Raw genomic sequence first — 18768 nt, 5'->3', positions numbered from 1 at the left:
AAAGCCCACCCTACCATATGGCTAACACCAAAATGTTCCATGGAAAAACAAAAAAAATATAAATGCCCAAAATCTGTAAATAGCAAAAGGTACAACCATACGCTGAGATTACTATGTCTGTCAAGTTTGGTCTAAAAATATTGGACGGTTTCTGAGTTATGCTCCGGAAACAAAATGATTACAGACAGGGGACGGATGGACGGACAGACTGCATTACATTACATGCCGGGGGTATAAAAATGAAGGGACCAAACTATAGCAATTTGTTCAACAAGTACCAAAATTAGGAAGAGAAAGTGGACAGGCTGTGAAACGGCCAATGCTTGGACAAAGAATGAGGTCAAGGGAAGTGTTTCAGACGTGTTAAGGATCTTGGGGACAAAGTTGGAAACTGAATGTCGTCTAACCAAGACGATAACGACACAAGAAATTCTACTCCATTTTTATCTACAAGACCAAAGCTGCAATTTGGGTGTTTTTAGGAGAATTCAACATCTTGTTAATAACTGATCTATATTTTTTCTCATGTCTGGTTTACTGGACTCGACCCATGAAGGTCCCGGGGTAGACTAGTTCTTCAGCAACCCATGCTTGCCATAAAAGGAGACTATGCTGTCGTAAGAGGTGACTAACGGGATCGGGTGGTTAGGCTCGGTGACTTGGTTGACGACATAGGTCATCCGTTCCGAATTGCGTAGATCGATGCCCATGTTGTTGATCACCGGATTGTCTGGTCCAGACTCGATTATTTAGAGACCACCGCCATATAGCTGGCATACTGCTGAGTGCGGTGTAAAAATAAACTCACACACTCACTTTACTTGACTCAAGTTCAACAGGATACATTTGCAGACAGGTACAGTGTTATTAAGTGATTCCTACCTTTTCCTTTGGGGCTGCTGCATGTTTGTGACAAGTTATGTAAACAGGGTATGGCCAGTCACTTGTCTCGAATACTACTCCAGCAATGAAGGCACATGTTGTATGGAAAGCTGTGGTGCAGCGACCATTTGAACACTGGACACACGTGTTTTCTCTACTCCAGCTCTTTGTCATAGGTGAACAGTACACACATTTCTGAAACAGACATTGAAATGCAGGTTCACTGGAGATGGTACAAAAGGTATAGAATTATGAGGCTACAACTGATGGTGTCAGAGATTAATATGCAGGGTTACAGATGATATTAGACATTCATACATAGGGTTAAGTCAATGTCATCAGACATAACTATAGAACGTTACAGTCGATGGCATCAGACGTTTACATAGAATGTTAAAGTCAGTGTCATCAGAGATAACTATAGAACGTTACAGTCGATGGCATCAGACGTTTACATAGAATGTTAAAGTCAGTGTCATCAGAGATAACTATAGAACGTTACAGTCGATGGCATCAGACGTAATAGATAGAATTTTATTGTGTACTTTTGCACATATTTATTTATCGGTTGATCCTCTGGCATCAAGACTGATGATGAAAGCAAGGAATTCCACAGCTATCTTATGCATGTCAGACACATTTGAGGTTGATTTTGTTCATGGTGATGTACTGCTGGACGGTACAGTGATGGGAGTAAACCAGGTGAAGTCCTTTACCAAGTCTGCCCAGAGTCGGTCCTTTGTGGAGAAGCTGTCTGAGAAGCCATTGCATCGTGTGTGCATGCAGTGTGTGGAACTGAACAGCAATCCAACTGGCTCCTTCGCCTGGATGACATCAGCTGGTATCAAATGTGAAACTGAAGGCTTCCTTTTCGCTGCTCAATATCAGTCACTTCCCACTCGCAATCATCAAAATGTGATTCTTAATCAAAATGTTAATATCAAATGTCGTCTTTGCACTGAATTTACAGAGACTGTCCAACACCTTGTCAGTGGATGTACTTCCTTGGCACAAACAGCATACCTTAAAAGACATGATGGCATGGCTCACTGCTTTTACTATCGTCTCCGCCATGCCTGTGGCTTTGACCCCGAGGTCCATCCATGGTACGACCCTGAACATGTCCAGGGCGTCCTGGAAAATGATGCTTTTAAACTTCTCTGAAATAGGCCAATATACAGCCTGAGACGAATTCCAGCCAACAAACCTGATCTTGTCCTTTTGGATAAAGCCAATGAAAATATTTAGATCATTGAATTTTCTGTCCCTTTTGACAGCAATGTGATTGGCAAGATTCAGGAAAAGAATGATAAATATGCGGACTTCGCCTTTGAAATGTCTCGCTTGCATCCCATGTACACTGTCATCAGGCTCCCCATTGTTCTCAGAATAATACTAATAATTCTCTGTGTCACTATATGTGATTTTTAGAATAAAATATGTTTTCTCTTCTGGTCACATGCACCATGCTGAAACAAGTATTTCAATTAGTCAGAAACTTAAGTTGTGTCTTTTGCTATTCACTGTTTTTTGTGATTTATTATTTTCTTGGTTTCAATGGAAACGTTTTGGATGTTGTCTCATAAATTAATGGAGGGATTTGCTTCGTTTCCTGGGCCTTACATGCCAGGGGGATAAAAATCAGTTGAGAAAAATTGAAAATAATGTGAAGCTTCAGTACTGGCTTCAAAGCAGTTTACAACAGGCAACTATCAGTCCTGTTATCATACTGACAGCAGCAACTGCATGTCTGATTCAGAAGCACATTGTGATAACTTTTGATACCATCACCTACCAATTGAATCAATATCACACTTGCCTCTCCCTTCCCTGGCTCTTACCAGTGCTGTTGCTACACCCAGGTCACAAAACTTGCAGTATCATAAGAAACTAATGATGTTTTGTTAAACAACTTCTATATTTTGTTCACAAAATTTACAACCAAATTCTGCAGAGTTGGGGTGTCTTTCTAGTTACTTTGGAGTTAGCTTTTGTCATTATGATTAATTGTTTTTGAGTTAGAGTGCAATTTATAGTGGAGATTTTGACTCAAATGGACTGTAGTAGTCACAAGGGTTGCTGGCACACAGACTAGCAGAGGATTGTTTGCTGTCAGCTATTTTTGATGCCATTAGGTGACAATAGAACTGAGATTTGCATCATAGCTTGAAAGAAAAAGGAGATAAGCAATAACATATGAGTCAGGATAAGGAAAAATATCTTTAACTTATCAAGACAAATTTCCATTATAAACAAGCTGAGTTCACAAGGTTCCAATCAGAATACTTGTACATTGTCTTCTTACCAGTTTGAATCTTGCAGAAGGTATCTTTGAAATATCAACAGGTTCTCTTTTCTCGATCTCAAGGAACTTGACCTCTGAGGTGGTGAGAGCACAAGCAATGTGTACCCAGCGGCCATCAGTAGTGGGCTTCAGTGCACCACCTCGCAGGAAACACAAGCCACAGTCCTGTACAAGGTAAAGCCTCTGGCATGACACCAAGCTCCTATGACATTATCAGGAACACATATATATTTCTTACAATGTATTAAAACACGACCTTCGGCCAACTTGTGTCTATGTAACCCTTATGCAATGTGGCGGACTTCCTTGTCCACTTACATCTGTTTAATGTCCTCTACTTATTGTGTGTACTTTAAAAAAAAAAAAAACGCATTGTGGGTGAGCATAGTTGTAATCCCAAACTGACATAATAGTTGACTTAAGGAAAACACAATTTCTGTGTTGTCTTCAGTATGATGAAAACATCAATATCAGTCTAAACAGTGTTTAGAAAGACAGGTATGTCCATCAAGCTAGGAATCAGCTTGCAGGAGATGTCAACACAGACACGTAAGGGAACACAGTCTGCTGTATATACAGAACATGCCTTTTTCATACTGATTTTAAGGGTCAAATAAGGGCGTTGGCTTTCCAGTCCAAGAAAACTTATCATCAGTACTTTTCGTTACACTTCACTACTGAGTCTAAGGAAACCTTATCATAGGTCGCGTCAGGTAACCTTTGAGATTGACCAATCAGAACACAGCTTACCAAATCGTGAAAGTGCACATTCACACATACCTTTTGTACTTTTTATCTCGAAAATGTTTGTACCGCAACGATTCAGAATGTTATTTAGCGTACGCTCACTTCCAGGTGATGCACACGGCGCATGTTACAACCATGATAACGGTGAGTAAACAGTCGCTGAAAATAGTGCTTTTGGCAATATTCAAGGATGTTATCTTGCGGAAATATTAACCAACGGTAACCATGTCAACAGAAACCCGGAAGCGTATATACTGCAGGTCAAATAACTGTGTTATATGCGGATTTTTGTTTGTGGAGAGATCTGTGTCAGTGACCTGAATATTTTTAAAGTCCCTCCGATCCCTAAATAGTAGCCATTGTTGGTTGGTTATATCCATTTAACCATCTCGCATTTGACTGGACGGTCATTGGTCACTCAAAGGTTACCTGATGTGACCTTCTACTAGGTTATGTTAGACTCAGTGGTGGAGTGTAACGAAATACACTGAGACCAAGTTTACTTAGACTGACTGGCTTACCTGTCATCAGCTTAGATACAGTAATATATAATACTTACTGTCTGTGTAATGAGATTGAATAATGAAGCTCACTTGATGTCTGTAAGGTGGCTGGGTTACTTACTACTAATATCATGTGACTGAATGATTTGAATGAGGTTCATTCTTACTTGCCTGAATGGTTTGCATGCTTACTGCTTGACTAATGTGTTTACTGTCTGATTCAATGGTTTCTTTACCTACTGCCTGAATGATGTGCTCGCTTACTAGCTGAATGGCGAGCCTACCTACTGCCTGAATGGTGTGCCTACCTACTGCCAGAATGGTGTGGAAACCTACTGCCTGAATGGTGTGCCTACCTACTGCCTGAAAGGTGTGTCTACCTACTGCCTGAATGGTGTGCTTACTTACTGCCTTAATGATGTGCTTACTGACAGAACGTGCTTGATGTACTTACTTCCTGAATGGTTTGCATGTTACTTTGCTGTGTTATTTGACTGAATGATTCACTTACTTACCGCCTGTGTAATGTGGTTGACACAACGTGAACAACGCCAAACTTCCTCAGCATTCACTTCAATAACGCCATAACAGCCTAATGAAAAACAACGGTAGAACATAATACCAGTTATAATTCATAAGTTCCATTCTGTCAGACGTGTGTACTGCATTCTTCTTTCATTAATTTTAAGAGAGTGAGTTGAGCGAGTGAATTTGATTTTACACTGCATTTAGCAATATTCCAGCAATATCATGGCAAGGAACATCATGTGCTTCACACATTTTACCCATGTGGGGAATTCACCTGAGGTCTTTAGCGTGACAACCAAAGGCTTTAACCACAAGGTTACCCCACCAACCATTAACAAATGAACATACATAAACAGAAAAACCAAGTGACATCACTATTTTGCTGCCAGGTAAGAATCAAACTTCTGCCCAAGTTGTATGGTGACAATTATAGCACTTAACCCAAACCTAGAAAAAATAGCACACTAAGCTTACATGTATTTACACAAACAGCACACTATACCATAATAACCTTTTCATCACAGTATACTAACTGGCACAGGCACAATACACCATTCACACAATACTTCAGTCTTAACACAAATATAGTTCCCCAAAATTACTGGTATAGCCATAACCACAGCTCAAAATACTTCATGGCATGAACACAGATGTTGCACTGATGAGACAGCAATCCTTACTGACAGACACATACGCTGCACTTACTGCACTATATTTAATAAGACACCATCCTTACTGTCATCAACACAGGTTGCACTGATGAGACACCATCCTTACTGACATGGACACAGATGTTGCGCTGACAGAACACTATACTTACTGGCATGGACACAGATGTTGCACTTGTGACACACAAGGAGAGGGCTTTGACCATCAGCCTCCAGGATTGGGTTGCTAGCGAATGGACTGGGGTCATTACTACTGGCTGAGAAACAGATTTCAGGTACGAGTGGTTTGGACCTATTAGGGATTGTGGTCATAACTTTGTTGTTCAAGGTGGACACATCAGCAAAATCTAGTCCTTGGAACTCATTCTGTAATGAGAAGAGTTGGCATATACCAGATGAGACTAAAGTATATTGTAACAGGAACAGAGAAATTTATTGATAAATAGAGACAATTGTATACATGTCAGAGTTTTCATAAATGCATCATAAAGGCAAAAATAGGTGGTATAACTGTTAAAGCCGCCTAACTGTACCTAGTAAGTGCTGTGTTGAAGACTACAGAGAGGCAAGACTACACTAAAACAACACTAGTCTATCCTGGGGTAAAGACTACATGAAACAACACTAGCCTATACTGGGGTAAAGACTACACTGAACAACACTAGTCTATACTAGGGTCTAGACTACACGAAAACTACACTAATCTATACTCCAGTAAAGAGTACATGAAACAACACTAGTCTATCCTGGGGTAAAGACTACATGAAACAACACTAGCCTATACTGGGGTAAAGGCTACACTGAACAACAATGGTCTATACTAGGGTCTACACTACACAGAAACTACACTAATCTATACTCGGGTAAAGACTACACTTAACTACACTAGTCTATACTAAGATAAAGCCAACACTAAACAATAACAGTTTATACTGGCATAAATACAACACTGACACAACACTAGTCCATATAAAGGTAAAGTCTATACTGAACAACTCTAGTCTGTACTGGGTAAAGACTTCATTGAACAACACCAGTCTATTTTAAGGTAAAGACTACATTGAAAAACACCAGTCTATACTGCAGTAAAGACTACAATGACACAACACAAGTCTAAACTAGGGTAAAGACTACGGTGAACAACACTTGTCTATACTAGGGAAAAGACTACATTGATCAACACTAGTCTATACTGGGGTAAATACTATACTGAGCAATACTCGTCTATACTGGGGTAAAGACTACAATGACACAACACTAGTTTATTCTAGGATAAACATTATACTGAAACAACACTAGTCCACACAAGGGTGAAGACTACTCTCCAACAACACTAGTCCACTCAAGGGTGAAGACTACACTCCAACAACACTAGTCCACACAAGGGTGAAGACTACACTCCAACAACACTAGTCCACACAAGAGTGAAGACTACACTCCAACAACACTAGTCCACACAAGGGTGAAGACTACACTCCAACAACACTAGTCCACACAAGAGTGAAGACTACACTCCAACAACACTAGCACATACTTAGATAAGGACTCCTCTTAGACAACAATAGTTTATACAGAGGTGAAGGGGTGAGTGAGTGGGAGAGTTTAGTTTTATGCCGCACTCAGCAATATTCCAGCTATATGACGGCGGTCTGTAAATAATCGAGTCTGGACCACACAATCCAGTGATCAACAACATGAGCATCAATCTGCGCAATTGGGAACCGATGATATGTGCCTACCAAGTCAGCAAGCCTGACCACCCGATCCCCTTAGTCGCCTCTTACGACAAGCATAGTCGCCTTTTATGGCAAACATGGGTTGCTGAAGGCCTATTCTACCCCGAGACCTTCACGGGTACAGAGGTGAAGGTGGGTGAAGAATACACAAAGTCTGACTTACCTCTACAGGATTGAAGACTGCACATATTGCACAGTGTGGGGTTCTGTGGGACAGAAACTTGTTGAAGTTCTTCTCGGCTTCAAAGTTGAGGGGTTGTTCATGCCACAGTGCTCGAATGGGTGCAGCCCATGGCTCTGTGAGTGCCACAGTTGCTAGGGCCTTGGAATCACTTGAACTTTCTGTGCATAAGAAAACATAAAAAATGTCATCATTATCCCTATCAGAAGGCTCTTAAAGCATTATGTTTGTTCATATAGTAAAGATAATATAGAAGTAAATATTGCCTATACACTAAGGAATCATAAAAAGTCCTTGGAAGAAACTTGGGTCATAACCATAAGTTTATATCATGTTTGTCATCAGATAAAATACTGAATGCAAAATTCAGAGTCTTGAGTAGTTTCTGAGAATACATGTCCCAATTCAGACACACTGTTTATCATTGTGTGTTTTCAAGATGAAGAAACATACAGAAATTGAAGTATCTGTGAAAGATATTGTTTTCGCAAGCAATTTTCAAAGGTTTCACAATAATCTCTGCCTTAAGTGTGCAGATTTTCATTTGCAAATCATCATCATAAAGTTGCAAATACCATCACTCTGTAAAACATAACTTTAATCATAGTCAGTTTCACCATTATGCAATATTTCACTTCTCGAAATTCAGAAAATTCATAAGCCATGATAAGAGAACAAATGCGAGGATGGAAACACAAAACTAAATGGACAGATCAAGAGAAACAGACGAACAAAGACTGTTCTGACATCTCTCTATACCAACTTCAAGGCAGGTACAGAGAGTTAGCAAGTGAGCCTGTCATCAATACCCAACTTGAAGCATTATCAAAAATGATAATCCTCAGAAAGCTATCTTTTCCTGAAACATATTTCTGATCCGAAGGTTGATCTTCAGTCTTGAATGATATTCCAGATATTACTACTCAAAGTGACAAACTTGGCATATAATTCCCTGCCCACTTTCCAAATTCCAGAAATTCGGCTCACATATCTCAAGTAAAATGATATGAATGTTTTATAGCATATGCCCACTGGTAGGCTTACATGATCTGTTCAATAGTGATGATGCAATGGTCCTTGTCATATTTGGCTGGAGTGATTCGTAAGTAAGTGACTGCATTTCCTCCATGGAATAGGCTGGCTTAATAGTTTTCTTCATCCTTGCTGCCACTGTTCCTTTTCTTTTGATAAACCACTATCCAGTGTTGGAACCCGGGAAAGGGATAGTGAAAACACATCGTCCAAGTGATCACATTGCAATTTTTTTCTTCTTGATAAAGATTTCTGGTTATGTCCTTATTAAAACTCTGGATGATTTTTTCAGGAATGAAAGCCATCAAACACCCAGGGAAGCCAGTTCTGAAATCATAGTTGTGGGTTCTTTTTATGATTTCCAATTGTTTCAATTATTCATTCCCAACATGTCAGCATGGCATCTACTGTACAGTTTAAGGGCCTGGGACAGGACTGAGTTGCCAACTGATTGTTGAGTAATGGTGCAAACACATCTATGTAAGGTTGCACCTATTTTCGATTGCTATCAGCTTGCCAGCATGTAGACAAAGAATCAACTCTGTTGTTATAACCTTGTTGGGGTGTGATAATGTGTCTGCAAGGATGTTGATCTTCCTTGGGATATGTCTGGCAAAAATGTGGAATTCACAAGGTTGTCAAGTTCTCTGATAAGTATCATGAAGACTTTTGAATGGATACCTCATAGTATGTCAACAAAGCCATTTATCTTGGCATTCTGTAGTGAGTAATTCCTGCGGAGTGATGCACAGTGTTGAATGGCTAGAAACACCTCTCCATTCTCCAGAAAGTTCGTAAGGAAAAATTCCCAAGGACACGATACCATCTTGTCCTCTAGAAGACCATCCTATGGGCGAGTGAGGAGACAACAACCTGGTAACAGCATATTGATCAAAGTCCTATGGATGCTGTCCATCATGCAAGGTTCTTGAACACAAAATCTGACGTTATCAAAGTCCAGGTATCTAGCATCCCTTGATGTTGACTGATCCAATTCTGAATGAATCTGAGATGCAGGTGCTTCTATACGTCATAACCTGCATAGATGCAAGTGCTATTAATAGACATCCACTGCTGATTCTATTAGCATTCAAACGGTGGGTACAGTCCATTTGAGTCAAAATATCCCCAATAAATTGCACTCTAACTCAGAAACAAATAAATCGTTAATGACAAACTAACACCAAAGTAAATAAACAACTTTCATATTTTGTTGACAAAAATCATAAAATTCTACAGAGTGGGTGTGTGTTTTTCGTATTTACTTTGGTGTTAGAGTAATTAACAATAATTTGTTTTTGAGCTAGAGTGCAATTCATTGGTCAGATTTTGACACAAATGGACTGTAAACAATACCTTGAAGAGTGTCAAATATGGTCCATATGTACCTCTGTACCTTCTTGGGTTGATGTTTTGATTTTTCTGGATGCAATAGGAACACCAAAGTCCTGAAGAAATCTCACTGATCAAGGGAGTCATCTAACAAATTGTGGTGCTGTGTGGTCTGTGCATAGAGTTCAGGTTATGAATCAGTTTAAATTAAGCAACGCTGAGTGAAGTGAGTCCCTGGATATGTGACTATGTTTAGCAGCTTGACTCCTGATTCTAGTCCTGCCCCAAAATGAAGTCTACCTGATAAATGTGTTCTTACTTGTTCTTCTGACAGCTTGGGTTATCCAGAGTAATAATAATCATTCTGATTACATCATCCAGAGAGCAACAAGTTAGATTGATACTAGGTGCTACATGAATGAATTCTTCTTATTATTAAATACACCAGTACTGGGGATGTTATCCCCATGAATAGCCAGGGAGGCACTTATTTTACAAACCCTGGAATATCCTCCCATTGACAAGCAGCAATGACAGCATAGCATTGATATTTCTGAGTCCAGAAGATGTATAGGTGCATGTAGACGGGTGCATGTAGATCCATGGAGATCATCCATACCATTATCAAACTATGATTCTTGAGAGGCATTTAGAACAAACTTTCAGACAAACTTTGAAGACCATCCTTAAGGTAAATGGACAAGATACCAGCAACCAGACTAAGCAAAACCCCCGAGGCTGCATATACCAACTAAACTGCAATTGTGTCAGTACGTTCATTATATGACTCAAAGAACACAAAACCTCAGTTGAAAAGGCCGACAACAGATCTGCCCTTTCAGAGCACATCAAAAACAACCCCACCCATTCCACTGAGTGGCAACAGACTAGGATCCTGGTTACCAACCTTCAGATTGGCGCAAACGAAAACTACTTGAAGCCATCAACATCAGGTGATTAACCCCAGAGATTAATTGAGATCAAGGTGTATATCTCCCCAGTGCCTGGATCATCACAAGAGCCACCCCGATGTCATTTAATTAGCTCTGTTGTGTTTACATCTCCTAATCATCATTGTTTATATAACATCTTTTCCATCTACCTCTTTGATTGCATACACTTGTACACCTATGGCTTCCTATAAATCTAATTATCTGTATATCACTCTGCTGTGTACACATCTGTTAACTGGCCTCACTTTATCCCTGTTATTGTTTATATAACTGCATTTGATCTGTCCTCTGTGATTTGATTGTATATACATGTACTCATTTTTTTCCTGTAAATACTGGTATATATAATATGTCTTGTACTCCTGTCTCTATCACCTGAAGAAGGGCAAGAAGTAGCCCAGAAACGTTGTGTTAGACAATAAAAAGAAGTTGTCATCCATATACTAGTCTTCTTATCCATATGGATATAGATCTGTTTGAGATTCCACAGACTCCATCTGAAACTTCAGTTTTCCCACTTATTCTCAGGTAAGGATCTTCAGGTTAATGGTAATTCCAAGTCCTGTTAAATCCCTCCTGGCAACCAGATATACATTGGCAGTGTCAGAAGAACTTCAACTTGATAACAGCTTTCTTGTCTGAGAGCATGTCTAGTGCCGTCATCGCCATTGAAAATTTGAGACCCCAAAGCTGATAGCGGAGACTCATGAGATGTGTCATTAAAGAAGGTCTTTAACAAACTGAAGATGGTATTCCTCTTTGGGGACCCTGAGGATCCACTGGTCAGTCATTTAAGATCTTCCAATCATCTGTAAATGGTGACCGACACACGGAGGACCCCGAGGATCCACTGATCAGTCACTTAAGATCTTCCAATCATCTGTAAACGGTGATCCACTGGTCAGTCACTTAAGATCTTCCAATCATCTGTAAATGGTGACCGACACATGGAGGACCCTGAGGATCCACTGGTCAGTCACTTAAGATCTTCCAATCATCTGTAAATGGTGATCCACTGGTCAGTCACTTAAGATCTTCCAATCATCTGTAAATGGTGACCGACACACATCCACTGGATCCTGGAATACATTCATGGGAATAGCTTACAGCGAGTCAAGTGGTTGGGAGTAACAAGGCTTGGGAGTCGAACTCTATGTCAAAGATGATCTGGATTCGTCGATCAATTAATGTCTCCATTAAGTCATCGAGCATACTTGCATTAAATGATGATTCCTCAAGATCTGACATCGTTGGCACTGAATCCGGAAATAAAACTTCTGGACAATCTGCAAAGGTTTATGTGGCGAAATTGTGTACAGTTCAGAGGGTTCTAAGGATAAGCTCACATTCCACTAGGTAGTAAGAAAAAACAAGATGAGGGATAAACCTGTGGATCAGAAACAAGTTTTAGGAAATAAGGCAATCTAGTGTTAGCAGGATGTATTCTTAAGAACTACTGTCACTTAAACCTGCAGAATAGTGACAGACCAACTTATGACAAGACATCAGTGTATGTAACTGACTTGCTTTTCCAGAAAAATAGAACTAAACATTAAACAAATTAATATAGAGTAAACAATTTACCTGAACATTCTTCAGGGTAGGCTGTTTTAGGAACAGAAGAGTTCTTCTTTCTTGTCGGCTTACTGATATCAGACTCTTTCTTAGATGAAGGTAACGATGTAAGTGATATTGGAGTGTCATTCTGTGATTCTAGCTTATTGTTATGTTTACTTGCTTTATGTTTATTAGTTTTCTTTGTACTAATGGTTGTATCTGAGCTGTCAGATGATGCAATGGAATCAGTACCATTAGTACCACTGGAAGAATCCTGAAACAGAGGTAAAAACAACCTGCAGGAGTTAGCCAGTCACAGGGAACAAAGTCACACTACATGCAACACTAGACAACATACTGACCAAGCACAATATTTTCAATCACTTACCATTAATATTACTGTCATAATGGAAGGTAACTTAAAAAAGTAACTCATGTTAATCATTTGCATGCATGTACAATGATTAAATCTGCTTTCTCATCATGCACTGAAACATCACAGTAGCTGACCAGCATGCTGCTGTACTCCCACAAACTGAGGATTAATGTCCACACTTGACACACCAACATTAATAGAGAAAGCATTTCTGCAGAGGTTTGCATTGAACTCATCACCTATATCATAAACTGTTCCTTCTTTATCAACATGATCAGTGCATTGTGAGATATGAAAACAAAGTATAACTGGGAAGACGCTGTATCAGGCCTAATAGTGGAGGCAGAATACCACAGAATGTTCATCAGCAACTGTTCTTTCCATTACTCAATACTACTGTCAATGCCACATACTCATATTTCCCTGATCAGATGTGACTGGGTGACCAAAATGATCAATCAGAAAAAAAACCTCTGGTAAGCATGACAAGATATTGAATGTATAATAATATGAACATTTCTGTAACCTGATAAAGCTCTCTTACCTCCCAGTTTACAAATTCTGCAAAAATGCTGAAGAAAGTTGCAACATATACCTTGTTACCTGAGAATGGGGACTGCATAATACCATCGCCTCGTCCATCCAAAAAACCACGCCCAAGCAGGCTGTCGTCACCAGAAGTGTACTCATCACTTGACCGAGCAAGGGGCAACTGGGACATATACATGTGGTCTCCAACACCACTGTAACCAGCAAGTGAAGATGGTTGCATCTGAGACAAGCTTGGGTGTAGGTTCCTCTTTGCTGCAGTGTTTGTGCAGGAAGGTGGTAAAGCATAGCTGTGGAGCTGAGGTGACAAGGTGGGCATGACAGGCTCTGAGGAGTGGTTGGTTGGTGAAACCTGTGTTGCTGGGACAATAGGCTGGGGAACTAGTTGATGCATTGAACTTCTACTTGAGAGCTCAGACACCGACACTCCATGAGATATATTTGATAATTGGCTATTGACACAAGTTAGTTTAGGAGGTGACTGGAAGTCACTGTTCGATGATGAGAGGAAAGAGGACATGGAACTACCAACACAAGCTGTCTGCTGAGAAGGGATTCTTGAGCTCACTGAGGAGTTGGTTTGATGGATACTACCAACATTTACCATAGAGTTCACATTTGATATGTCTCTCTGAGAAGCTGAATGCAAGCTAAGTGTTGATCCATCGTGTTGCATGTTATACATGGCATCTGAGGTAGACAACATGGATGCTCCTGCAAGCAGGGAGAGACTTCCTCCATCATTTGGGAGTACAGGATTAGCACTAGCAAGGAATGCAGCAGGAGACTCATATGATCCTGGTAAAACTGCCTCAGCTTGAGGTATCTGGATCTGGACAGGAGACAGCACAGTAGTGCCTGGAGTGGAACTAGCAGATATGTAGCTGGTGGTAAATGATGAGCCCTGCTTTGCTCCATGTTGCTGCTGGGCGGAGGACTGAGGGATACTCTGCTGAGCACTGACACTGGGGATAACACTGGGAATATTTAATGTGGTACCAGCCTTATTGTTCAAGGACACTTGAGTGTGTACTCCTGGCACAGATTTTGCACTGGAAGTATGGGAGGTAGCAAGTATTGGTGGATTAGGTGTCCTTAACATAGTTGCCTGTGGCACTGTGCTTGAAGTCCCAACAGGGGTCCTGTGTTTGGTTGTCACAGCAGTACCTGTAGGGTGAATCTGAGAAACTCCCTGCAGTATGAACTGGGCCTGCTGCTGCTTAATGGCAGCTGCTTGAGATGGAGACAGCAGGGACTTCTGCTGTTTACCTGATCTGGCCACTATTTGTGGTTGCGACACACCAGATAAAACGCGAAGCACATTAGTCACTGGTTGAACTCCTGACATTTGTTGCGACTGGCTGACAATATTTCTTTGAACTGATTTCTGACTTTGCTGTCCGCCTATATTAGGGACATTTACAGCATTTGCCTGTTGTTTTTGTGCTGTCTGGGAAGACAATGCTTTCAACAGCTGCTGAGGAGAAAAGGACACTGGTGTTACTTGTGGTGTTTGCATTGCAGCTCTAGGAGGTGAGTGATTCCCAACAGGTACTGATACAGTGACTCCAGCAGATTGAGTGGGATACATGTTACCATCAGACAAAGTGGTCTGAGGATGGTACTGTGAGGTCAGTGATGGACTGACATTCTGGACGGTGTGTGTACTACTTTGCTGCTGAATCAACACTGCCTTCTGAAGGACTGGATATTGCTGATTTGGAGATGCAACACTAGACTTCATTATCTGTCCACTTGAAGCCAACAACTGACTGGCTGTCATCTGCACAGGTGACTGATGATGATATGTTTTAGTGGAATCTTTGTATGCTGGGGACTTGAGCAAAGGTGACTGTTGCTGTTCCTGGATCCTCTGCAAAAGTTGCTGCTGCCTTTCCAGCTGAGACTTGCTCTTCTGCTGCTTCAGCTGGTACTGCTGAAGAAGTTCCTCAGGGTTCATCTTTTGCAGCAGGAGCTGCTGAGATAGGTGGGATATACCAGCAGGCGAAAGTTGAGGGGGATGCTCATGAATGGTGTCCTGTGGACACTGCTGGTTCTGTACTGGCTGCAGTTTAGGTGGTTGTGGTGATGACTGTGCATGATGCTGCAGCTGATGCTGAAGGTGAGAAGAATGCATGATGTTGCTGGGCGAGGATGAAAACACCATGTCACTGCTGTGGACTGACGTCTGACACACAGAGATAGTCTTGAACTCTTGAACATCAGCTTGTACAGATATCCCACTACCAACTACTTCTGAAATACTTCGACAACCAAGTACATGTGAGATATTAGCAAGTGGAATAACTTTGGCAGGCTTTTTGTGTATATTGGAAAGTGTTCGTTTCTGTTGTGATTTCTTATAGACAGCTTCTATAGGCCTTATTCTTGACGGCACCCCATTAAGGGTTTGCTGATTGCCAAGTCCAGCTGACCCAACACTGCCAGATGTAGATGGAGGACTTGACCAGTTGGAAGCACCTTCGTGAGACGACACACTTGTGTGATGTGGTAGTGAGTATGCATCATGGCCATTCTGAATTAGTGATCCCTGATGTAGTGATGAGGACGAGGAGCCAGCAGAAATTGTCTTGTTGAACTGTTCTTTATCTGCTATTTGTTCTACTTTGTGTCTAAGCTCTGTTATGTTATTTCCTTGTTGAAGATATGACTGGAGTTGACTTTTGGGCAGTTTCTTCCTCTCCATGTCATTGAGTTGTTGTAAGAACCCTATCTTGTCACCAGCAACTGTTAGAGCTTTGATCTGATCCAGTGGAATCACAGAATGACCAGCCTGCCCAGCTTTCTTCTTTTTAGCTGGCGGTTCTCCATCCGAACATGGAGACTGGCTTAGTTTCTTCATTTTCTTAGTGACAGGCTCTGGGCTTTCTGGCATAACACTGGGTGGTTCATTCAATAACTGTTCAAACGCAGCCTGGAACGAAGTAGGTCCTTTCTTGACAGTCTTTGCCTCAGCTTCACCCTCCTGCTTCTTCACATCATTAAGGTAGAACTCTATCTTCCTACGAGCAGCAGCTTCTGCCTCCATTTCTCTTTCCTGTTTATTTAACTCCTCCTTCATTTCTTCTGTCATATCCTCATCTCCCCACAAACCCAGGACCTTATTCTTTTGATCATGAGGGTCCTTTTTCTTTCTCTTCTTCTTCTTTTTCTTTTCTTCTTCGTCCACTGTAGCAGGCTTCTCTTCTATCTTGACATCAACTCCCGACTTGTCCTCAGCCTGTTCTTCCTTCTCTGAGTTAGTCTTTTTCTTCCGTCCGCGTTTGTTCACATCATCCAATTTAGATACAGGGTGACGTTTTGTGCAAACAGTTCCTGCTCTGTTGGCTTGTATTTTCCTTGAATCACTGAAACCAACATGTGATGATTAGACACTGACATTCATCAAAACCATGTGACGTTCAATTATGTGATTGTAAAAATTAGCTACCTTTCTACACAGTAACCTTCATAACACCTATATTCTTCCTTCTGAGTGCACTATCTAATCTATGCTTAGCATCTGCTCAGGTTAATACTCCTTTTAACACAAGGTTATTATCTTATACTTCTACCTCCACAGTGCACTGTGTAACATCCATCTTCTGCCTACATTATCCTGTACCTACATAAGACCAATCTGGGTGTGATTTCACTGTTTACAACCTGCACTGGAGCATGTTCAAAATGGCTACAGTTCCTTTGGCTCAAAAGCAGACCGATAAATTGCAATGTAACTCAAAAACTAATAAGCATAAAATACTCAATGAAACACTGATTGTAATCAAACCATCATACAAACTCCTAACAATAAAAAAGTTGTTTAAAAACCTATCATCAAAATACTGACACAGTTCAGTATTTATTACGAGGGAGGAGTGCAGAGAAAGGCACAGCCAGGTGTTACAGAAGCATGTGCAGAAGTGTCAAGAAAGTTACTTATTCATTAGCCTGTGTTGTGCTGTCTCCATGCTCCCTTGCACACCTGGCTGTCCCTTTCTCTGCACTCCTCCCTCTTGACAAATAGTGAACTGTGTCAATATTTTTAATGACAGTTTGTTAAAGAACTTGCTCATTTTAAGGAAAAATATTCTGTAAATACCTCACAGAGTTGGTACTATGTTCTGATTATGATCAGCATTTCACTGAGCATGTTAAGTTTATTAATTTTCAAGATAGATTGCAATTCATCTGTCCGCCTTTGAGCCAAACAGACTATAGTGCTAGTCACCTTCAGTAACAGGTAGCACTTAGTGCATCTTATAACCGTCATCATGTATTTCAACTGGGAAGTAAGTGACTGTAAGTATTATGTTTCTCTCTCCATGACTTGTAACAAGCATGAACATTTGTGTACTCAATATACATCAGTTATGTAGAAACATTCATTTAAACATGTAACTTTCTCAATTAAATTGACATTTTATACTTATCCTGACTCATGCTTATTATGCTTATCTCCTCTCTCCATGCAAAAATAGTGGAACACTTGAAATCTCTCTAAGTTCCCATCTATTTGAAGCAGATGTACTATATCACTCACCAGTAGCCTCCCTGTTTCCCACCAATATGGTCACATGACCAGCCATGTCTGTCACTCTCTCTGCAATCTCATAATCCTGACACAAGAATTACAGCAAATCCAGGGAGTCTCAGAGGGGCGGTTGGGAGGGCTTGACATCAATAGTCAGGATACAACATATGCCATATTTGGGATTTCACTTTCTTAGTAAAGTACAAATTCTAGTACTTTTTTTCGGTTGAGTCCCATCCGGGAGTCGTGGTGGCTGAGCGGGCTAGGCGGCTGACTTTGTGTGCTGGCGATTAGGTGCCTGACTCTGAGGGTGCGGGTTCGAATCCCGGATGGGACTCAACCGAAAAAAAGTACTAGAATTTGTACTTTACTAAGAAAGTGAAATCCCAAATATGACATATGTTGCATTTGACCACTTTCTAAATGGCATCGTGTAATAATAGTCAGGATAAGTATAAAATATCAATTTTATTCAGAAAATTACATATTTTTCCTAATCCTGACTCATGCTAATTATGCTGGAAGCACACAGTGGTTTGAGTCCTGTTGCATTGTAGCAACAAACGGCTCTCATCCATACTGAGATAGTGTAGATAGTGAGATACTTCTGTAAGTGTCTCAGTCAACAAGGGGATGAATGGGAGCTTGAATCTTTGTCTCCTTGTTGTAGCTGGACAAAATAGGTTAGGGATATTGGTATTTTTATGACTGATATTTCATCAGCATGTCAATGAATAAATCATCATTATTCATAATTTCAAATTTTACAAATATCCCTAATTATTTTAGTGAAATATATTTTCAACACTCTGACTGGGCATAATGATAAATCCTGTGTATCACGTGGCCCAAGGACTGTAGATAATGCCGGGATGTGGAATTGAC

The 18768-nt window shown here is 40.6% G+C and overlaps 1 protein-coding gene across 1 annotated transcript in view; it reads right to left on the bottom strand.

Annotated features, from left to right (window-relative positions):
• LOC137290447 (lysine-specific demethylase 4A-like) overlaps positions 1–18768 on the bottom strand; it is a 58239-nt gene that overhangs the window by 14706 nt on the left and 24765 nt on the right. The window contains exons 8-14 of the mRNA XM_067821385.1: positions 13396–16717; positions 12452–12698; positions 7533–7711; positions 5786–5999; positions 4953–5029; positions 3188–3352; positions 883–1077 (exon numbers count right to left, since the gene is read on the bottom strand). Of these exons, the coding sequence (XP_067677486.1) occupies positions 883–1077; positions 3188–3352; positions 4953–5029; positions 5786–5999; positions 7533–7711; positions 12452–12698; positions 13396–16717 (4399 nt within the window). The remainder of the gene's footprint in view (positions 1–882; positions 1078–3187; positions 3353–4952; positions 5030–5785; positions 6000–7532; positions 7712–12451; positions 12699–13395; positions 16718–18768) is intronic.

Source organism: Haliotis asinina, chromosome 7 (genome assembly GCF_037392515.1).
Source record: "Haliotis asinina isolate JCU_RB_2024 chromosome 7, JCU_Hal_asi_v2, whole genome shotgun sequence".
NCBI lineage: Eukaryota > Metazoa > Mollusca > Gastropoda > Lepetellida > Haliotidae > Haliotis > Haliotis asinina.
This window is presented reverse-complemented; position numbering and strand designations above follow the sequence as displayed.